General features: G+C 36.6%; 1 protein-coding gene across 3 annotated transcripts; it reads right to left on the bottom strand.

Moving 5' to 3' along the window:
* Positions 1–1,398: 1,398 nt before the first annotated feature.
* LOC130054234 (uncharacterized) lies at positions 1,399–6,541 on the bottom strand. 3 transcript variants are annotated; one of them, XM_056163262.1, is made up of 3 exons: positions 6,401–6,541; positions 5,339–5,622; positions 1,399–3,106 (listed from the first exon to the last, which is right to left on the bottom strand). In XM_056163262.1, the coding sequence occupies exons 2-3, from the start codon at positions 5,616–5,618 to the stop codon at positions 2,106–2,108; spliced, it is 1,281 nt and encodes a 426-aa protein (XP_056019237.1). In that variant the 5' UTR covers positions 5,619–5,622; positions 6,401–6,541; the 3' UTR covers positions 1,399–2,105. The 3 variants fall into 3 exon arrangements, with proteins under 3 accessions (XP_056019237.1, XP_056019236.1, XP_056019238.1); XM_056163261.1 differs by having other exon boundaries at positions 5,339–6,541; XM_056163263.1 differs by having other exon boundaries at positions 1,399–5,622.
* Positions 6,542–17,077: the final 10,536 nt, after the last annotated feature.

Below are 17,077 nucleotides of genomic sequence, written 5' to 3'. Positions count from 1 at the left end.
CAAAGCAGAAAAACGTACGTCTGTTTACATTTGATCAATCACTGCCATGCGATATCTCGTATATCGATACGGTTATTCGCGTTTATTTCAAACGCTCAAACGACGTCGTCTGACAATCTACGGCGAACCGTACGTGCATAAATTTGACGCATGTGAATATATAAATATTGTATGTAGTTGAGGGTAACATTGAAAATTTTTACCCCGAGAAAACCTTTGTCAACCGAGGAGTAGCCGAGGTTGACAATGGTTTCTCGAGGGGTGAAAATTTCAATGTTACACTCAACTACATGCAATATTTGTTTTATTATACTGAATGTTATGCAAACAGGAAAGCAGAAAAACTTACGTCTGTTGACATTTGATAAATCACTGTCATACGACATTTCGTATATCGATGTGGGTATTCCTGTTTATTACAAACGCTCAAATGACGTCGTCTAACAATCTACGGCGAACCGTACGCGCATAAATTTGACGCATGTGATAATTTTTTATAATATCACCCGTAGTCAAGTACTGTTACCCGTTGCTAGATATTATCACCCTGGGGCGCGTGCTTTCTGTTCTCAGAGGGTAACAATATGTTTTTTCAAATGCTTCTCGACCAATCAGATTCGAGTATTTTACATGAAAGTATAATAATTTTTTTTATTATACTTTCAGTATAATAAAACAAATATTGCACGTTGTTGAGGGTAACATTAAAATGTTCACCCCTCGAGAAACCATTGTCAACCTCGGCTACGTCTCGGTTGACAATGTTTTCTCGGGGTGAACATTTTCAATGTTACCCTCAACTACATGTAATATTTATATTTATGGATAACTGGTAGGGTGGTGCTCTGTTTGACACAATTAAACACATAACACAGTTTGAGGAATTAGAATGGTCATTTATTAACTAATAAATGACAAAGTATTACACCAAAAAATCATATAAAACAGTTAAAAAATAATAAACTAAGAACACAATACTGCAATTCATGCTAAGGAATTGTGACTAATAAAACATTACAAAAATGCCACAATCCTAAAAACTACAATATAAAAAAATCATAAATACAATATTATGACTAGGAAAAACCTCAAGTTATAAGAGCAGATACTTTGGCAAATTGTATATACAAAAAGTGTCAAAGATGGGGTATCTTCCGCTAGGAGGTGGGGTGGGTGGTGGTAAAATCTTCCAAACACAATTGTAAACATCGAATAAAAAATGGCGAGTGACGCTACCAAGTTGCGCATGCGCAAGTACCAAAAATAATAGGTGGTATTTATAGACAGTGGCGGTAATTATGAATACAGTATCCATAAATGTTTTATGTTCATAAATATGTATTTATGGATAACTGGTAGGGTGGTGCTCTGTTTGACACAATTAAACACATAACACAGTTTGAGGAATTAGAATGGTCATTTATTAACTAATAAATGACAAAGTATTACACCAAAAAATCATATAAAACAGTTAAAAAATAATAAACTAAGAACACAATACTGCAATTCATGCTAAGGAATTGTGACTAATAAAACATTACAAAAATGCCACAATCCTAAAAACTACAATATAAAAAAATCATAAATACAATATTATGACTAGGAAAAACCTCAAGTTATAAGAGCAGATACTTTGGCAAATTGTATATACAAAAAGTGTCAAAGATGGGGTATCTTCCGCCACCTATCAAGGCTGTAGTTACCTTCAGCTTTGATATGCCCCATCCAGCACCCTAAAAGAATATACTCCAAGTCCAAGTAACAGTTTTTGGAAGGGAAACAAAAACATTCGTGAATGGTGAAACGACTATGAAGTTGGCCTATCCCTATGTTTATTAAAGACGGTTAAAAAGATAAGCAATATGACTGAACCAGAAGCCCCTGTCTTCATGGCTCAAGGGAACATTTAAAGTAAGAAAAAAGTGGACCGGAAGCTCCTGACTTCAAGATCCGATTCCCCACTGGTTCGAGTCACATGATGGAACAAGAAGCCCCTGACTTCGAAATTCCTATGTTTGGATAGTGAATTCCATGGCAGAACCTGAAGCCCCTGACTTCAAGGTTGCTGCGCAAGAGTGAGGTAACCCTTACACTCGTGCTCTAGATTACATTTTGATAGTTGGAATTCGAATGTACTTTTTAAATGCTGATGATTTCCAGCGGCCCATATTTTGAATCTGAATGTCCGATGACCCTGAAGCTGCAGCTGTAGTGGCTGCCCCAATTCGGAAGCTGTGTGACTGATACTTGTTTGTATCTAGTCCACAGAATGACAGAGACAACCTTAAGTGATCAGTAAAAAACTGACGGGACACAGGAGTACCATCCATAAATGAAAACAAGGGTTCCACAGGTGACTTATGACCTCTAACATCCATGAAAGTTTGCAGAGCCAAGAAAGGGCATACTAAGGGGTTGGAAGTATTTTGCTGAAGATGCAGAGTGATAGACTGATTAGAGTGCTTAAAGTGTGGGATTGTAAGCTCTATGGGATTGCCCAGTTGGGAATCTTTTTGCAAGATAACATGTTTAGCTAACAGGAAGTGCTGCTTAGCACCTGCTGTCTTGGTGATTTCCCCAACCCTGAGGAAGGCACAAAATGCTAAAACATACATAGCATGAAGCAATGTACTGCTGAAGGCAGAATTTGTTATGGATGGTAGGGCAGAAACAATTTTTGACAAAATGTCTGGAGTTATAGGTAGTCTATTGTCCATGACTGGCTTAACTTTGCTAAATCCCTGCAATTGTTTTCTAACCAGAAAATTTTGAGTAAGGTCCTGATAACCCCCGAGTTGAAATGTAAAGCTTAAAGCAGCAATGTGTGTGCGGGTAGTTGAAGCAGCCAAGCCTGACTGGAAGCAATGTGCAATGTAAAGCAACAAATGGGAAAGTGATGGGGGTAAAGGAGTTGAATTTTTATCAACATGGGCACGAATAAACGTTTTGTAACTTGCAAATATGTTTCTATATGATGAAAGTGAATCTTCTGATAGCGAGTTCCTAATTAAGAAGTCTGCTGTTCTCGTTAGAGGTGTAGTAGTGCAAGTGGAACCCTTGTTTTCTCCATTTCCATGTTGGGGAAGAGTTCTTTGAATCTTTGTATCTGCAGGCGAGAGAGAAGATCAGGTGCAATGTTTTGAAGGCCAGGGACATGTTCAGCATGGAAATGAATGTTGAATGTAAGAGATGCTACCATAAGGCGTCTCATTAATTTCATCAGGTTGGGGTCTTTGGATGAGGTTTTGTTTATAACATGAACCACCGCACTGTTGTCAGAGTGTATTACAACTGATGTGTTTGATAACCTTTCACCCCACATTTCCATTGCAAGAACAATGGGAAAGAATTCTCTTACAGATATATGGTATTCTAACCACTGTCCCTGGAAGGATCCATAGAACCATTTCCTACCAAATGTACACCCAAACCCTAAATTGCTAGCATCTGTATACAGATGTAAAGATTGGGAGGTGCACGTTTTTCCAGAATGAAAAAGTGCTTTACCATTAAAATGTACTATGAAAATTGACCAAGCATGTAGATCAGCCCTAGCTTCCGCGTTTAACCGACGGTGGTGATAAGGTTTTTTAATGCCCTTAGTGAGATCAATGATTCTACGAAGAAATGTTCTACCAGGTGGCACTACAGAGCAGGCAAAATTTAACAGCCCGATAAGGGACTGTAACTCACGCAGGGTAGCTGTACGTTTCCTCTTAAACACATGGATTGCTTCTTGTAGGCGTAGCAATTTGTCCTCTGGAAGTCTAATCTCAAATTTGATGGAGTCTATTTCTAAGCCCATAAATGTGAGTGTTGTGCAAGGAAGTACTGTTTTTTCCGACTTAATTGGTAGGTTGATGTCATTTGCTAGAGTGTGGAATGCCCGAAGTGCATCGTGACAGCCTGGTGAGTTTGGATACCCAATAAACAGAAAGTCATCAAGGATGTGTACACAGTGTAAAACAGAAAATTTATCATGGAGAATCCATTGCAGGGCTGAACTGAACTTTTCAAAAAGGTTACAAGAATAACTGAGGCCGAAGGGAAGGGTTTTGTCAAAATAAAAATTTTCATCAATACTGAAACCTAATAGTTCAAAGTCATCGGGGTGGACTGGTACTTGTTTGTAAGCATTTTCCAAGTAAGTTTTTGCTAAAAGTGCCCCCACCCCAATGTCCTTGATGGCTGAAATAGCATCATCTATAGTTTGATACTGCACAGTGCAAAATTCATGAGGAATGTGATCATTGATTGACGACCCTTCTGGGTAAGACAAGTGGTGTATAAGTCTGAATTCCCCTGGGGTTTTTTTGGGGACTAAACCAAGAGGTGAAACTTGAAGGTTAAGAAAAGGGGGGGAAGAAAAAGGACCTGCAACCCTACCTAACTCTATTTCATTATTTATTTTATGCCACAATACACTTTCATTTCCCTTGAAAGAAGATAAGTTTTTTGAAAGGCGGAACTGGCGATGACCTTGGTAAGGAATTCTAAAACCATGTCTAAACCCTTCCAGTAAGAAATTTGAGAGAGTGGGGTCATAACCATGAAGATATTCGGCAAATTTATCCACACTAATTGGGGTAACAACAGAGTTATCAATCTTTTTTGGTGGAAGTAAATGGTTTTCTGTGCAGGTCATTATTGGAGGATTTTGTGTGTGTTGTGTTGTTTTGTCCCTGTCTATTTTTTGTGCACTGAAGTCTTGAGTGTTTGCCAGAGCAGTATTGGCATATGTGTGCATATGGACAGGAATTGCCTTTGTTGCAGGAGCCTTTGTTGTTGAAAGTGAAGCAATACTTTTGCTTCGAAGATGTAGATCGAAAGGGCTGCTTCTTTAGCTTTGTTTTCGCCTCTAATCCCTGAACAATTGCATCATGGAAAAGTTCAGAGTTTTTCCTATCCCAGGGACAGGCTCGTGGTGCAACCTGTCGCCATTGCCTAAATTTTTCGTCATAGCATATGGCCGCTTCATCTCCACATGACTTGGATATGCCCTGAATAATTTGAGCATATGTCATAAGCTGCCCAACTTCGTTTGGGTATTTAGTGCAGTGGAGAGCAACGAAGACATGAAAAGCTTCCATCCATTGGGTGATGGATTTGATTTGATTACTGTCATTAGTCTTGACAAAAACCAGTTGTCCGTCTTTTTCGACTGATTTAAATTTTGGTTCCTGTTCAATGCTAGACTTGGGGAGCAATGAGGCCATTTTGACATACTCATTTGCAAATATTTTGGCCTTGATTTTGGTGTCAACCCCCAAGCCCACAGGTTTTGAAATCCCCACAGGAGAAATGTTTTGTTGCACATCATGAGTAAATGAGGTAATACCTGTGCTAGGTTCCAAGTCAATAATTGCATTGAAGGTGGATGTATTTGGAGTGGTGTTGTTCACACTCTCTTCTGGTTGTGGGGCTGTTGATGTACTTGCTGAGTCTTGGTTGCTCTTCAGTTTGGTCAAGCACTCTTTTACTGTATTTTCAATGATTGGTAAGGCTGCTGTCATACATTCCGTTACCAAGTCTTTTAGCTCTGACGTTTCTTTTTGTAGAGGAGTCACTGGGCCTGTTGTTGAGGACTTAGTTTTGCGTTTCTTCGGACGGGAAGCCATAATTCTGAAAACCATGACATTGTTGAAAGCAAAATACAAATAAGGCAATTAAAAAAAAAAAAAAAAAAAAAAAAAAAAAGCTTGCTGCCAGTGGGCGTGTATGCCTCCATTAGACACAAGCTTTACAGAAATGCACCACAACCGCAGTTGTTTAAGGGCACATATTTTCTGTTATGGAATTCTAATGCTATGCATGAGCGCAATAGAAGCATGCAAAATGTTTTAAGATTTCATATCCCTATAAAAATAACTGCATTTATTTAGCCAGGGCTTATGGCAGTTAAATATAAAATGGTAAAGCATCTACCAGTAGCCATAGGTATGGCTTGACTCAACAGAAAATAGCCATTTGCTATGTTTTGTAGCCAGAGCTACAACAAAGGGACACCCTCAAAAGTAGCCAGAGCTATATGAAAAAATTGACATAGAGTATAAGTATTGCTTATGTCTCGAGGCTAGAGATAAATAACCATCATAGGAAATTATTAATAGCCAGAGCTATGGTAGTAATAAACTACAGAAAGGGTGACCCTATTGCAGACTTCAGGGAACTGCAACCATAACAAGCCAGAGCTGAATAACATATATAAAATGGGGGTGCAACGCACCAAAAAAAATGTAAATATTAGTGAACCACCCGGAGTATTACACATTCGTGTGCCTGTAGAAGCAACAAATGCTTCATGATGGCTTATTGACTCTGGAAAGTAACTCCGGGTGGCCCATTTATCCCAGGACATATCCTGTTATTCATGATAAGGAGTAAAGAAAAACATATATACCTGGATGAAGGTGGTTAATCACTGAAATGTAGTATTATAATATAGAGGCTGGGAAAATGGCTACTGAAAAAAGAAAAACACAAAAGATTATTAACTAAGCAGCCAGAATATTAACCCCTATTTGTTTGAGAAATGCTCTCAAGGAAACTAATAATTATATTATTTCCCCGCGCAAGCGCGGGAAATCAGTTAAGTAATATTGCAATAGAGGAAGGACTTTTTAATGCGTGTTTGAATGGTTGCGCACATGAATTGAATGAACGATATCTTTAATTCAAATGAATTTAAGAACAATTTGTGAATAACTGCGTGCATTAGTTGATATCATATACAGTAAATAAAACTTGATTATTAGGAAGTCACTTAAAGTTCCAAATTAAATGTTCTCTATGTAACGTAAATGACCTCTCTCCGTATGGAAAATTAGATAATGATTTTACGAACGCAATCGTAATTCGTCATGCCGAACAGAGAAAATGAACGGTCGTCCATAATTAGTCCCCTACCGACGAAGCGGAAGGGGACTTTAGGTTTGCGCCCCGTCCGTCTGTCTGTCCGTCAGTCCAGTTTTCCGCACTTTTTTCCTATGTTCTTGCAGATATTTATTTTATATTTGGTACATTGCTTTGCCATAACAAGTTACTGATCAGGTTCGAATTTGGTCCCGGTCCGTTGATTTTTTACATCATTATGGCCCTTGGACTTAATTAGAAAAATAGTGTGAATTATCAGTTTTCCAGACTTTTTTTGGTTGTGCTTGCAGATATTCAGTTGATATTTGGTACATTACTTTGCCATAACAAGTTACAGATCAAGTTCGAGTGTCATATCGGTCCATTGATTTTTTTTACTAAGTTATGGCCCTTGAACTTGGAAAAATAGCATGAATCATCGGTTTTCCAGACTCTTTTTGGTTGTACTTGCAGATATTCATTTTATATTTGTTACATTACTTTGGCATAAGAAGGTACAGATCAAGCTCAAATTTTGTCTCGGGCCGTTGATTTTTCATTAAGTTATGGCCCTTGGACTTAGAAAAATAGCATGAATTATCAGTTTTCCGGACGTTTTTTTTTAGTTATGCTTGCAGATATTCATTTGATATTTGGTACATTGCTTTGGCATAACGGCATAACAAGTTACAGATCAAGTTCAAATTTGGTCTCGGGCCGTTGATTTTTCATTAAGTTATGGCCCTTGAACTTAGAAAAAATAGCATGAATTGTTAGTTTACATCTAATAGTACCACACTCATTAAACCTTCTAGCATAGTAATACAACAATATAGCTAAATTATTCATGATCACCTACATGTCACAGTTTATTGACTTGGTTAAAGACCTAATTATAAATTTCTCTTTTTTCCCCCTGGTCTAGTCTCTACTCGAGTAGTAGTTGATTTCCTATCCTGGTTTTCCAATTTTCCCTTTTACCATAACCTACATAATGAACTTTGAATAATGTTGTGGTACAGTAATTTTTGCAGCCGGTAGGGGACTATGTATTGCCATGCAATACTCTCAGAATGCTTGTTTCAAAATTTGAAACTCATTATTGCGAATGTGTTTATAATGGTAGTTTTAAGGGCAACATAATGAATACACATCGTTTCTTCTCGTGAAACTCAACAATCGAAAACGTAATGCACTATATCAGTGACAAACAGAAAAAACTGCTATATTGTAAACATTGATCTGATTTCTTGGACATTGCCAGGTACTGTACAAAATAATTTCATCGATTGGCGCATGCGTTACTAGAGAGGTGGTGAAATTTCACTGCCCGACAATTTCAGTATTTCATGACTATACATGTATGTTTTTTCCCCTGAAAAGAAAAACTCAACAATTCTATCGATCTATATAAATTTATTCAACAAATTTAAACAAATATCAAATATAAATAATAATTAATTATGCAAAATCAAATAAGCATGGTTATTTGAGGACCCCCCCCCCCCCCTTAAAAAATACATGTAATAACACACGTCTGCTTCTGCAATTCCGAGCTGAGAGTTAAAAGTATTCAACCGGGGATGACAATAGTCCAGTTTGCACCTTGCGACCAGTTCCTTCATATCACAAACCCAAATGCCAGATACACCGCACACTGCCTCAGAGATCCTGCAATACCGTAGCTATGATTTCGAACTCCGGCATAATGTTTATGAGAGGGCACCGAAATGAGGCTTCCGTACGACGTTACAACAGCTGCGACGCCTTAAGAATTCATAGATAAAAACTCGAAAAACCCTCTGTAACACTCACTTGTCCACCTGGAAGCCGTGAGAACCCTCTTACCTGGCATCCTACATAATGATCATGCACGTGTCCCACGCTTTCCGTTTGTACCGATATCGAACTTTGCTCTTTCCACTCAATAAAATTCAATCAATTTTCTCTCAACAGGACTCATCCTTTTAAAACTGCATTTTTCAGTCCACAAGAAACTTGTTTGTTCCACAGTAAACAACAGTTCGTGGAAGCCGCCATTAACGGATTTAGTTGAAGTTTCTAAGTTGTGTAAAACATGCATTCACAAATTACTGTGCCCATCTCGAAATGACATAGACTGTAGTTCAAGAATAAATCGTTAATTCAACTCAAATCATATCATGTTTTATTAGATAAACTCAATGTTTTAAAATATTTAAATTAAAGGACATAATGCATGTTTCTAAACATTTTCATTTTTTCAGCAACATTAATTCTTTTCATGCCTAAAACTACTTGAAATGTGTTTTTAATCGAAAAAAATTGCGTAGTTTTCGAGTTGGAAAGCGATGAAATTCAAGTCTTTCGATATGCATATTTACTTTCGCTATTTTACGCACCCTTATGTGTGACGTCATATGCGCCCTCATGTTTGAAAACATCAACAACAACAAAAAAACAACAATTATCACGTTAACGGCTTATAAATAAGATTGCATTAAGGTGTTTTGGGCAAGGTAAGGGGTGTACTAGTTGTCGGTAGAAAGGATTTATAGACTGTATTTTTCAGTTTTTCGATTGATTGATTGATTGCTGTTTTCCGCCACACTCAACAATTTTTCAGTTATCTGGTGGCGCCCAGTTTTTATTGGGGAAGAGAGAACCCAGATACAAACCTAGGAAGAGACCACCGACCTTCCGAAAGTAAACTGGGAAACTTTCTCACTTACCCGCGCCGACATAGGGTGAGAAGCCGTGTGATTTAGAGCGTGATGCTCTAACCACTCGACCCCCTCAGTTTTTCGAACAAAATCTTTTATCCACATCTCTATTTTCATACCTTTCCTCAGTTTTTCGAAGGAAGGTATGAAAATAAAGACATGGATAAAAGATTTTGTTGGAGCAAGAATTTTACCTTTAAGAAAAACACCCAGTCACCTTTTCAAACACCGCTTGGACAGAGACCCAGATAATAAAACTACGAGAAATGGATATATCGAAGTTAAACACTGATAGGCCTACAGCATATACATAATTCTGTTCTGGTCTTCAAATTCAATACACACTCGGATCAACTGACCTTCACCTTGTAACAACATGATAACTTTGCTCCCGGTTTTTACAAAGTGGTAGATGTACAAAAATGTTCAAGATGCAAAATAATTGAACTTTTAATTATAAACAAGATTGCTACACGTAGCCATGTCCCCCACCGCCGCAAAAAAAGTTGAAGCACAAAAGTCCCATAACTCCAGTACTATAATTTGTCGAATGAAAATGGTGGCACAATATGATCAACTACACATGGTGACTAACAACCCTACAAATTATGATGAAAATCCGTTGAGCGGTTTCTGAGGAGTTGCGTCCACAAAGTGTTCCTATAGTGTAGCATGTACAAATTCAACAAAGTCCCATAACTTCTATAAAAATTGTCGAATCAAAATGGCAGCAAAATATGATCAACTACACATGGACACAGACTACCAATTATTTTGCTATACATTCCTTTATAACATAAAAATTAATATAAAAAAATTCCACCGCCTCAACTTACCTGAAACTTGGTACAGACTTAGAGCAATTCAAGTCCAAAAATATTTGTGAATCTCAGGAAAATCCACCGCACACAAGTCCTGTTATGACACCGCAAGTAACCCCTACCCTGCATATTTCCCTTTCCCTTTGAGACGCAGGTAAACAATGGCCTATTTACACCCTTCCTACTACACACTTAAGAGCAGAATTTCCCATTATTATAAGTTTTTAATTTTTTTCAGACCCTCTTCTTTCCATCTATGCCCTATAATAACACAAATCCACCCCACATACATCCCCAAGAATTTTTAAGAAAAAACCTCTATTTATAAACAGGAACTACTTGCGTCAATGAAATAGGGGTCAAATTAGTGGTCAATGAAATAGGGGTCAAATTAGTAGTCTGTAACCACATGGTGACTAACAATCCTACTTAATATGAACAAAATCCGTTGAGCGGTTTTTGAAGAGTTGCGTCCACAAAATGAAGTTGGACGGACGGACGGACACATGGATACCGGTATTTCTATGTCTCCTTCCGCGTTGCGGTGGGGGACAATAATAGAATATTGTATTTCCTAACTTTAAATTGAATTATAAAATTATGCCTCATTGAACTCGTAACATTTTGAGTGCGTCAATACAACGCCGTATGTGCTCCCACTTCCTAACGACGTGCAGATCACAATTAAAAAATAATAACATTTCTTTATTAGAATAAAATATTAAAATAAAAGATTGTGATTTCCACTTTAAATTTGATTATTTTTATTGATTTATGTGTGATATTTTCCCTTTTCTTTGCTTTCCGAAATGCACCCGTGACAGTAGCTAGGCCTAGTTGTCAACAATGTAACGCATCATAATTTGTTTAATCCAAAAATGAATAATAATTTCACTGTTTATTTTAGAAAAACAGCACCGATTACAGATGTATAAAGGAATAGCATTACCAAATAGTGTGTAAACAGCGACCCATATAAACATTATTTACTCGCAATATTGCCGATTTCACACTCGCTTTCCTTGCTATATTTTGGGTATTTACATCGCTATTTGTATGCACTGGTGGCGAAAACATAAAACTCGGGAAAGTTGTCAACATCGAATTAAATGTTGTCCATGGTGAATAAATTAGGTCCTTAAAAGCTCAGTTTTTAATATTATCTTGCATTACTTTCACAATCAGTTGATCGGAAAAGGGCGCATGTGACGTCACTGTACCACGTGACTACCTAACAAATTAACTAGACTTTTTGAAATCGGGCCTTAGATTTAAGTTTGTGTTAAGGTAACTTCATATTCTCATTATTATCTAAGAAAACTTTAAAATGTGTATTTATTTCAATTCATTAGAGTTAAAACTAATAAATTATCAGATAAATTATATAGGTCATCACACTTTTTAAGATGTGAGATATATATATATACAAAATCATATATCAACGTCAGAAAATTGCAATTTTCCTTCAACGACATTGTAAAAGTTTCACAAAAACTGGTTAAAGTGATATAATAGTATTCATAACGATTTCACGAAACTGTTTCTTTACAAAACTACTCAAAATTTTCGTAAAATATAAAGAAAATCTATAGGATAATGAACTTGATAAAAGATTCAATGAAAACAGAGTTATTGCCCTTGGATTCAAAATCTTGAAACATATTATTGAATATTTATATACAACTTAGACTTTTGAAATATTTTATGTTTAACAAGATTTTTTTCCAATAACCATTGGAAAAAATTCATTGTAATACAATGCATAAATCCAAATAAATCATTGATTTTGCAAAATCTTATGACCTCACAGGAGGGTGAAATTACTCTAAATGATAAGGAATAAATTCATTATTTTTTCGTTGGATGGAGGTATACCACGAAAAATAAGACGGCAAACTTTTGCATCATGTGCTATGCACAATGATGCAGTTTTCCGTCTTTTTTTCGTGGTATACCTCCATCCAACGAAAAAATAATAAATTCATTCTTTAACTTAGTCATAGCTTGTAAACCTGCATAGCCAAGAGTTTTTGTTTTAATTTTGTATTTTGATTGAAATTCTATGAGACTATAGAATGCTCCCTCTTCATCAAGAATATTTAAATTTATTTTCTTCTTTAACCAATGTTCATAAAGACCGTTTAATTGTCAATCTTAATTCTATGATTATTGAACCAGGTCATCATCAAGATGTATCATCTTAAGGTAGCTCCATCCTCATGTGACTTATCAATATTAATGGTTAAAAGTGGAAAAACGTTATTCGTTTTCACTCAGTATAGTTTGATTTAATTAACAACCAAAGAAATGTATATGTTGCCATCTTTTTAAAGATGTCAGACATACAAAAACTGAAGTATACATCAACATCAGAAAATCACACATTTTCGTTAAACAGAATAATAAAAATAGATAAAAACTTGTTCAAATCACAAAATTTAAATATCAACAGTTTTAAAAAAAACTGCTGATTCATAAATATGTATAGATTAATTGTGGATATTAGGGAAACCAATGTATATTAGACATCCAGTAGTGGAAATTCCAGCATAGGAGTTATTGCCCTTGACAACTTTTTAAATCATAAATAATTGATTATCTATGGAAAATATGAACTTTTTCAGCATCATTTTTTTTATTATATCCAGTGAATAAAATTCCTCAGAAAGATATATTTCTATCATGCGCAAAGTTTTATTTATTAAGAGTTTTGCAAAAACCTATGCCATCACATGGGGATCGATCAACCTTAAGTTGTCAATAAAAAAAACTCGCTTAGATCCGCAAAAACGTCATGAGAGTTGCGGTATATAGTCGTACTGAATGGTGATTACTAGCATAGACCTCGTGTTGGAATACTTTATCAAAACGTATACAGTGTAGTTACCGCAATACTCCCTCACCATTTTGAATACCGGAACATGTCTTGTGTAACAATATTATGAGTAAATGATCCAAAAATTCCCGTCTACATCACTTCTAATAACATCAAATTTCATGGTACAGTTCCTGTATTTCCATAAAGGGGTTTTCTTCTTCTGTGACTGATGTGTAATTTAACGGACACGAATTTGACAGTTGTTGTTTACATAATGTACTTTCATCAGAAGTAAATCTGACAGAATGGTGTCTACAATTAGTTACATAATCCCGGATGTAAAATTAATTATGTTATATGTATATATACAGGTGAATTACAGAACGGGAATATTAATACACATACTGCTTCTCAGGTAAAGTACTACTTTTGAAACCCTGAATTTTCAACCAAACATGGCGACTTTACGTGTCTGCATTTCATCTTTAATTCTGACTATCACTGGACGCGTGGAAATGCAGTTTGTTCCTTCATTACATGGTGACATGAACTCTCAAACGTCTATGCGGGATATGCATGAAGGTCATGGAGCATGGGAGGCGCAATACTTCGATCCTATAAATGGACAGGATAATAATGAAGGTGTTGGGGCATGGGAGGCGCAATATTTTGATCCAATCTCAACAGGACGCCACCATCAAACATCTACACAGGATATCTATAATGGGCTTGGAGCTTTGCTTCAAAAATTGCAGTCTACGTTAACAGCACATGAACCGAAACCTCCGATACCAAACCACAATGCTCAGCCTTGGGTTCCTAAAAATAAATGGGATTGTTCAGATCCTACAATGTAAGTACATGTACATATCTAACACAAGCTCTGTTTACTTGGTTGATACTATAATAAAGCATATCACACCGAGCAAATCTGTTATAGCGTAGGATTTACGGGGAACCGACCATTGGAATTCTTATTTTTTCGAATACTACACTATTATATATTTGTTTCTTTTTAAAAGTATGATAAATCTGGAAAAAAATATTTAACAGCTTCTTTTCTCGTTTATTAATAGAGAGTGTTCCCGAGGAACAGAATGCGTGACAGCATCGTCGTTGACGTCACACCATCGAAGTCTTTGTCCAAGAGATTATTCATGTTCATGCATCTGCAAGCGAGGCTGCCGCGCTGAAAACCAATTCATTTCTCCAGGATTGGAAATATTACAAGGAGGGACTTGTCGGATCTGTCATGACAATGGAATGGTAAAACGATTATATTCTTCTGAAGTTGAAACATTCTTAAGCTATTGATAAATCGTGCCTTTCTAATTTCAGTTTACTTTGTTTAGCTCTCTGCCATTGTCTCTTCTTTCAAATGGTTGGTTTGAACCCTGTATTCTATCATTTCTGTGGAACCGAAGGGTTAATTTATATTCGGTCTCTTCTATCCAAGCCTGTATGATGTATGTGGGAAATGCTTACCGCATCAGTCGGTTCGATATTATGTCTCCCCTGCAAAGAAGGGGGGCATGTTGTTTTAGTGTGACTTCTTCTTCCCGTGGGGATCCGGGTTAAAATATGTCCCCAGTACTCCTTGCTTGTCGTAAGAGGCGACTAAATGGGGCGGTCCTTCGGAAGAGACCGCAAAAAGCGAGGTCCCGTATCACAGCAGGTGTGCACGATAAAGATCCCTCCCTGCTCAAAGGCCGTAAACGTCGAGCACAGGCCTAAATTTTGCAGCCCTTCACCGGTCATAGTGACGTTTCCATATGAGTTAAACAATATTCAATCAATTTTCTTCTTATTCCGCTTCACATACAAAGTTTGTCCGGGCCATAACGTTTTTGTGGTTTGACATAGGCCTTTGATATTTGGCATGTGGGTATGCCATGATGAGACAGTGGGTCGCGTACCATTTTTAATGATCTTGATCTTTTATGTAAAGGTCAATCAATAGAATTTTTTGGGCATTTTTGTTGTCCGGACCTTAACTTTTTTGTCTCTCGACATAGGCCTTTGATATTTGGTATGTGAGTGTACCATGATAAGACAGTGTATCAGGTGCCATTTTTGCTGACCTTTGACATTTTATGTAAAAGTCAATTTATAGAATTTTTGTTGTCCAGACCATAACTTTTTTGTCTTTTGACATAGGCCTTATGTAGGTATACCATTATAAGACAGTGTGCCACGTGTCATTTGTGATGACCTTTCACCTCAACCTTTTATGTAAAGGTCAAATAATAGATTTTTTGGGATAGGCCTTTGATATTTGGTATGTTGGTATACCATGATAAGACAGAGTGTCGCGTGCCATTTTTGATTACCTTTGACCTCGATCTTTTATGTAAAAGTTAAGTAATAGACTTTTTGGGCATTTTGTTATCCGGACCATACATTTTTTTTAAAAACTTTTGACATAGGCCTTTGATATTTGGTATGTGGGTATACAAGACAGTGTGCCATCTGCCATTTTTTGCTGACCTTTGACCTTTAATGTAACGGTCAAATAATAGAATTTTTGGGGCAATTTGTTGTCCAGATCATAACTTTTTTGTTTTTTGACATAGGCCTTTGATATTTGGTATGTTATGATAAGACAGTGTGTCACGTGTCATTTTTTTATGACTTTGACCTTTTATGTAAAGGTCAAAAAACATAATTTTTAGACTAGGCCTTTGATATTTGGTATGTGGATATACCATGATAAGACAGAGTGTCGCGTTCTTTTTATGACCTTGACCTTTTATGTAAAGGTCAAGTAATAGAATTTTTGGGACATTTTGTTGTCCAGACCATAACGTTTTTGTCTTTTCACATACATGTAGGCCTTTAATATTTGGTATGTGGTATACATGATAAGACAGTGTGTCATGTGAAATTTTTACTGACCTTTGACCTTTTATGTAAAGGTCAAATAACTTTTGATATTTGGTATGATCCTCGTTTGAATATAGGCGAATGTTATGTAGCGTAAGTCATAATATGCCACTTTAAAGGTGATCCCGAAAAAATGTTTTTTAAAAAACTATGGAAAATGGAAGGGGAGACATCATCTTTAGTTTGCTAATTCTTGTTAGTTTTAGGTTATATTTGATATGAATCGTCCAAAAACTTACCCAAATCAATCCATGAATGATTTTCCCTCAAATAAATCCAATTGACAACATTCAATTCCACACTGAATCATTTCGAATAATACATCTTTATGTATTCGAAAACTTACAAAATGAGGTGACGCATGCGCTAACGTCATTGTTCATAAAGATGTATTATTTATTTGCTGGTATATTGTTTAACGTCCCACTCGAGAATTTTTCACTCACATGAAAACGTCACCATTGCCGGTGAAGGACTGAAAATTTTAGGCCTATGCTCGGCACTTACGGCCTTTGAGCAGGAAGGGATCTTTATCGTGCTACACCTGCTGTGACACGGGACCTCGGAGTTTGCAGTATCACCGAAAGGACCGCCCCATTTAGTCGCCTCTTACGACAAGCAAGGGGTACTGAGAACCTATTCTAAACGAATCCCCGACGAGACTGAATTATCTGAAATGACGATTATTATCGAATTAGTATGGAATTGAATAGTGTCAGTTGGATTTATTTGCGTAAAATTCATTCATGGATTGATTTAGTTAAGTTTTCGGACGATTCGTATCAATGTAACTTAGAATAATATCGAACCGAAGTACGACTGATACGGTAAACATTTTCCACATATTTTATACACTATTTTCTAATAAAAACAAGAATTTTTTATGCCCGGACAAAAAAGAATTAAATTTATTATGACTGATATCTGTACTGGGCACTGTCCCGTGCACGCGTACAGTTTACGTGTACTCAATATTGTACATTAATAGATTGGTGTAATGA

Source organism: Ostrea edulis, chromosome 4 (assembly GCF_947568905.1).
Source record: "Ostrea edulis chromosome 4, xbOstEdul1.1, whole genome shotgun sequence".
Classification (NCBI taxonomy): domain Eukaryota; kingdom Metazoa; phylum Mollusca; class Bivalvia; order Ostreida; family Ostreidae; genus Ostrea; species Ostrea edulis.
The sequence above is the reverse complement of the archived record's forward strand: the minus strand, read 5'-3'. Positions and strand labels throughout refer to the sequence as shown.

Coding starts and splice junctions, on each gene's coding strand:
- LOC130054234 (XM_056163261.1), bottom strand. CDS start 5,633: ATGGTTTTCAGAATTATGGCTTCCCGTCCGAAGAAACGCAAAACTAAG. Junction 3,107..5,338: donor TGACTTGGAACCTAGCACAG/GTATTACCTCAT, acceptor TCTCGCCTGCAG/ATACAAAGATTCAAAGAACT.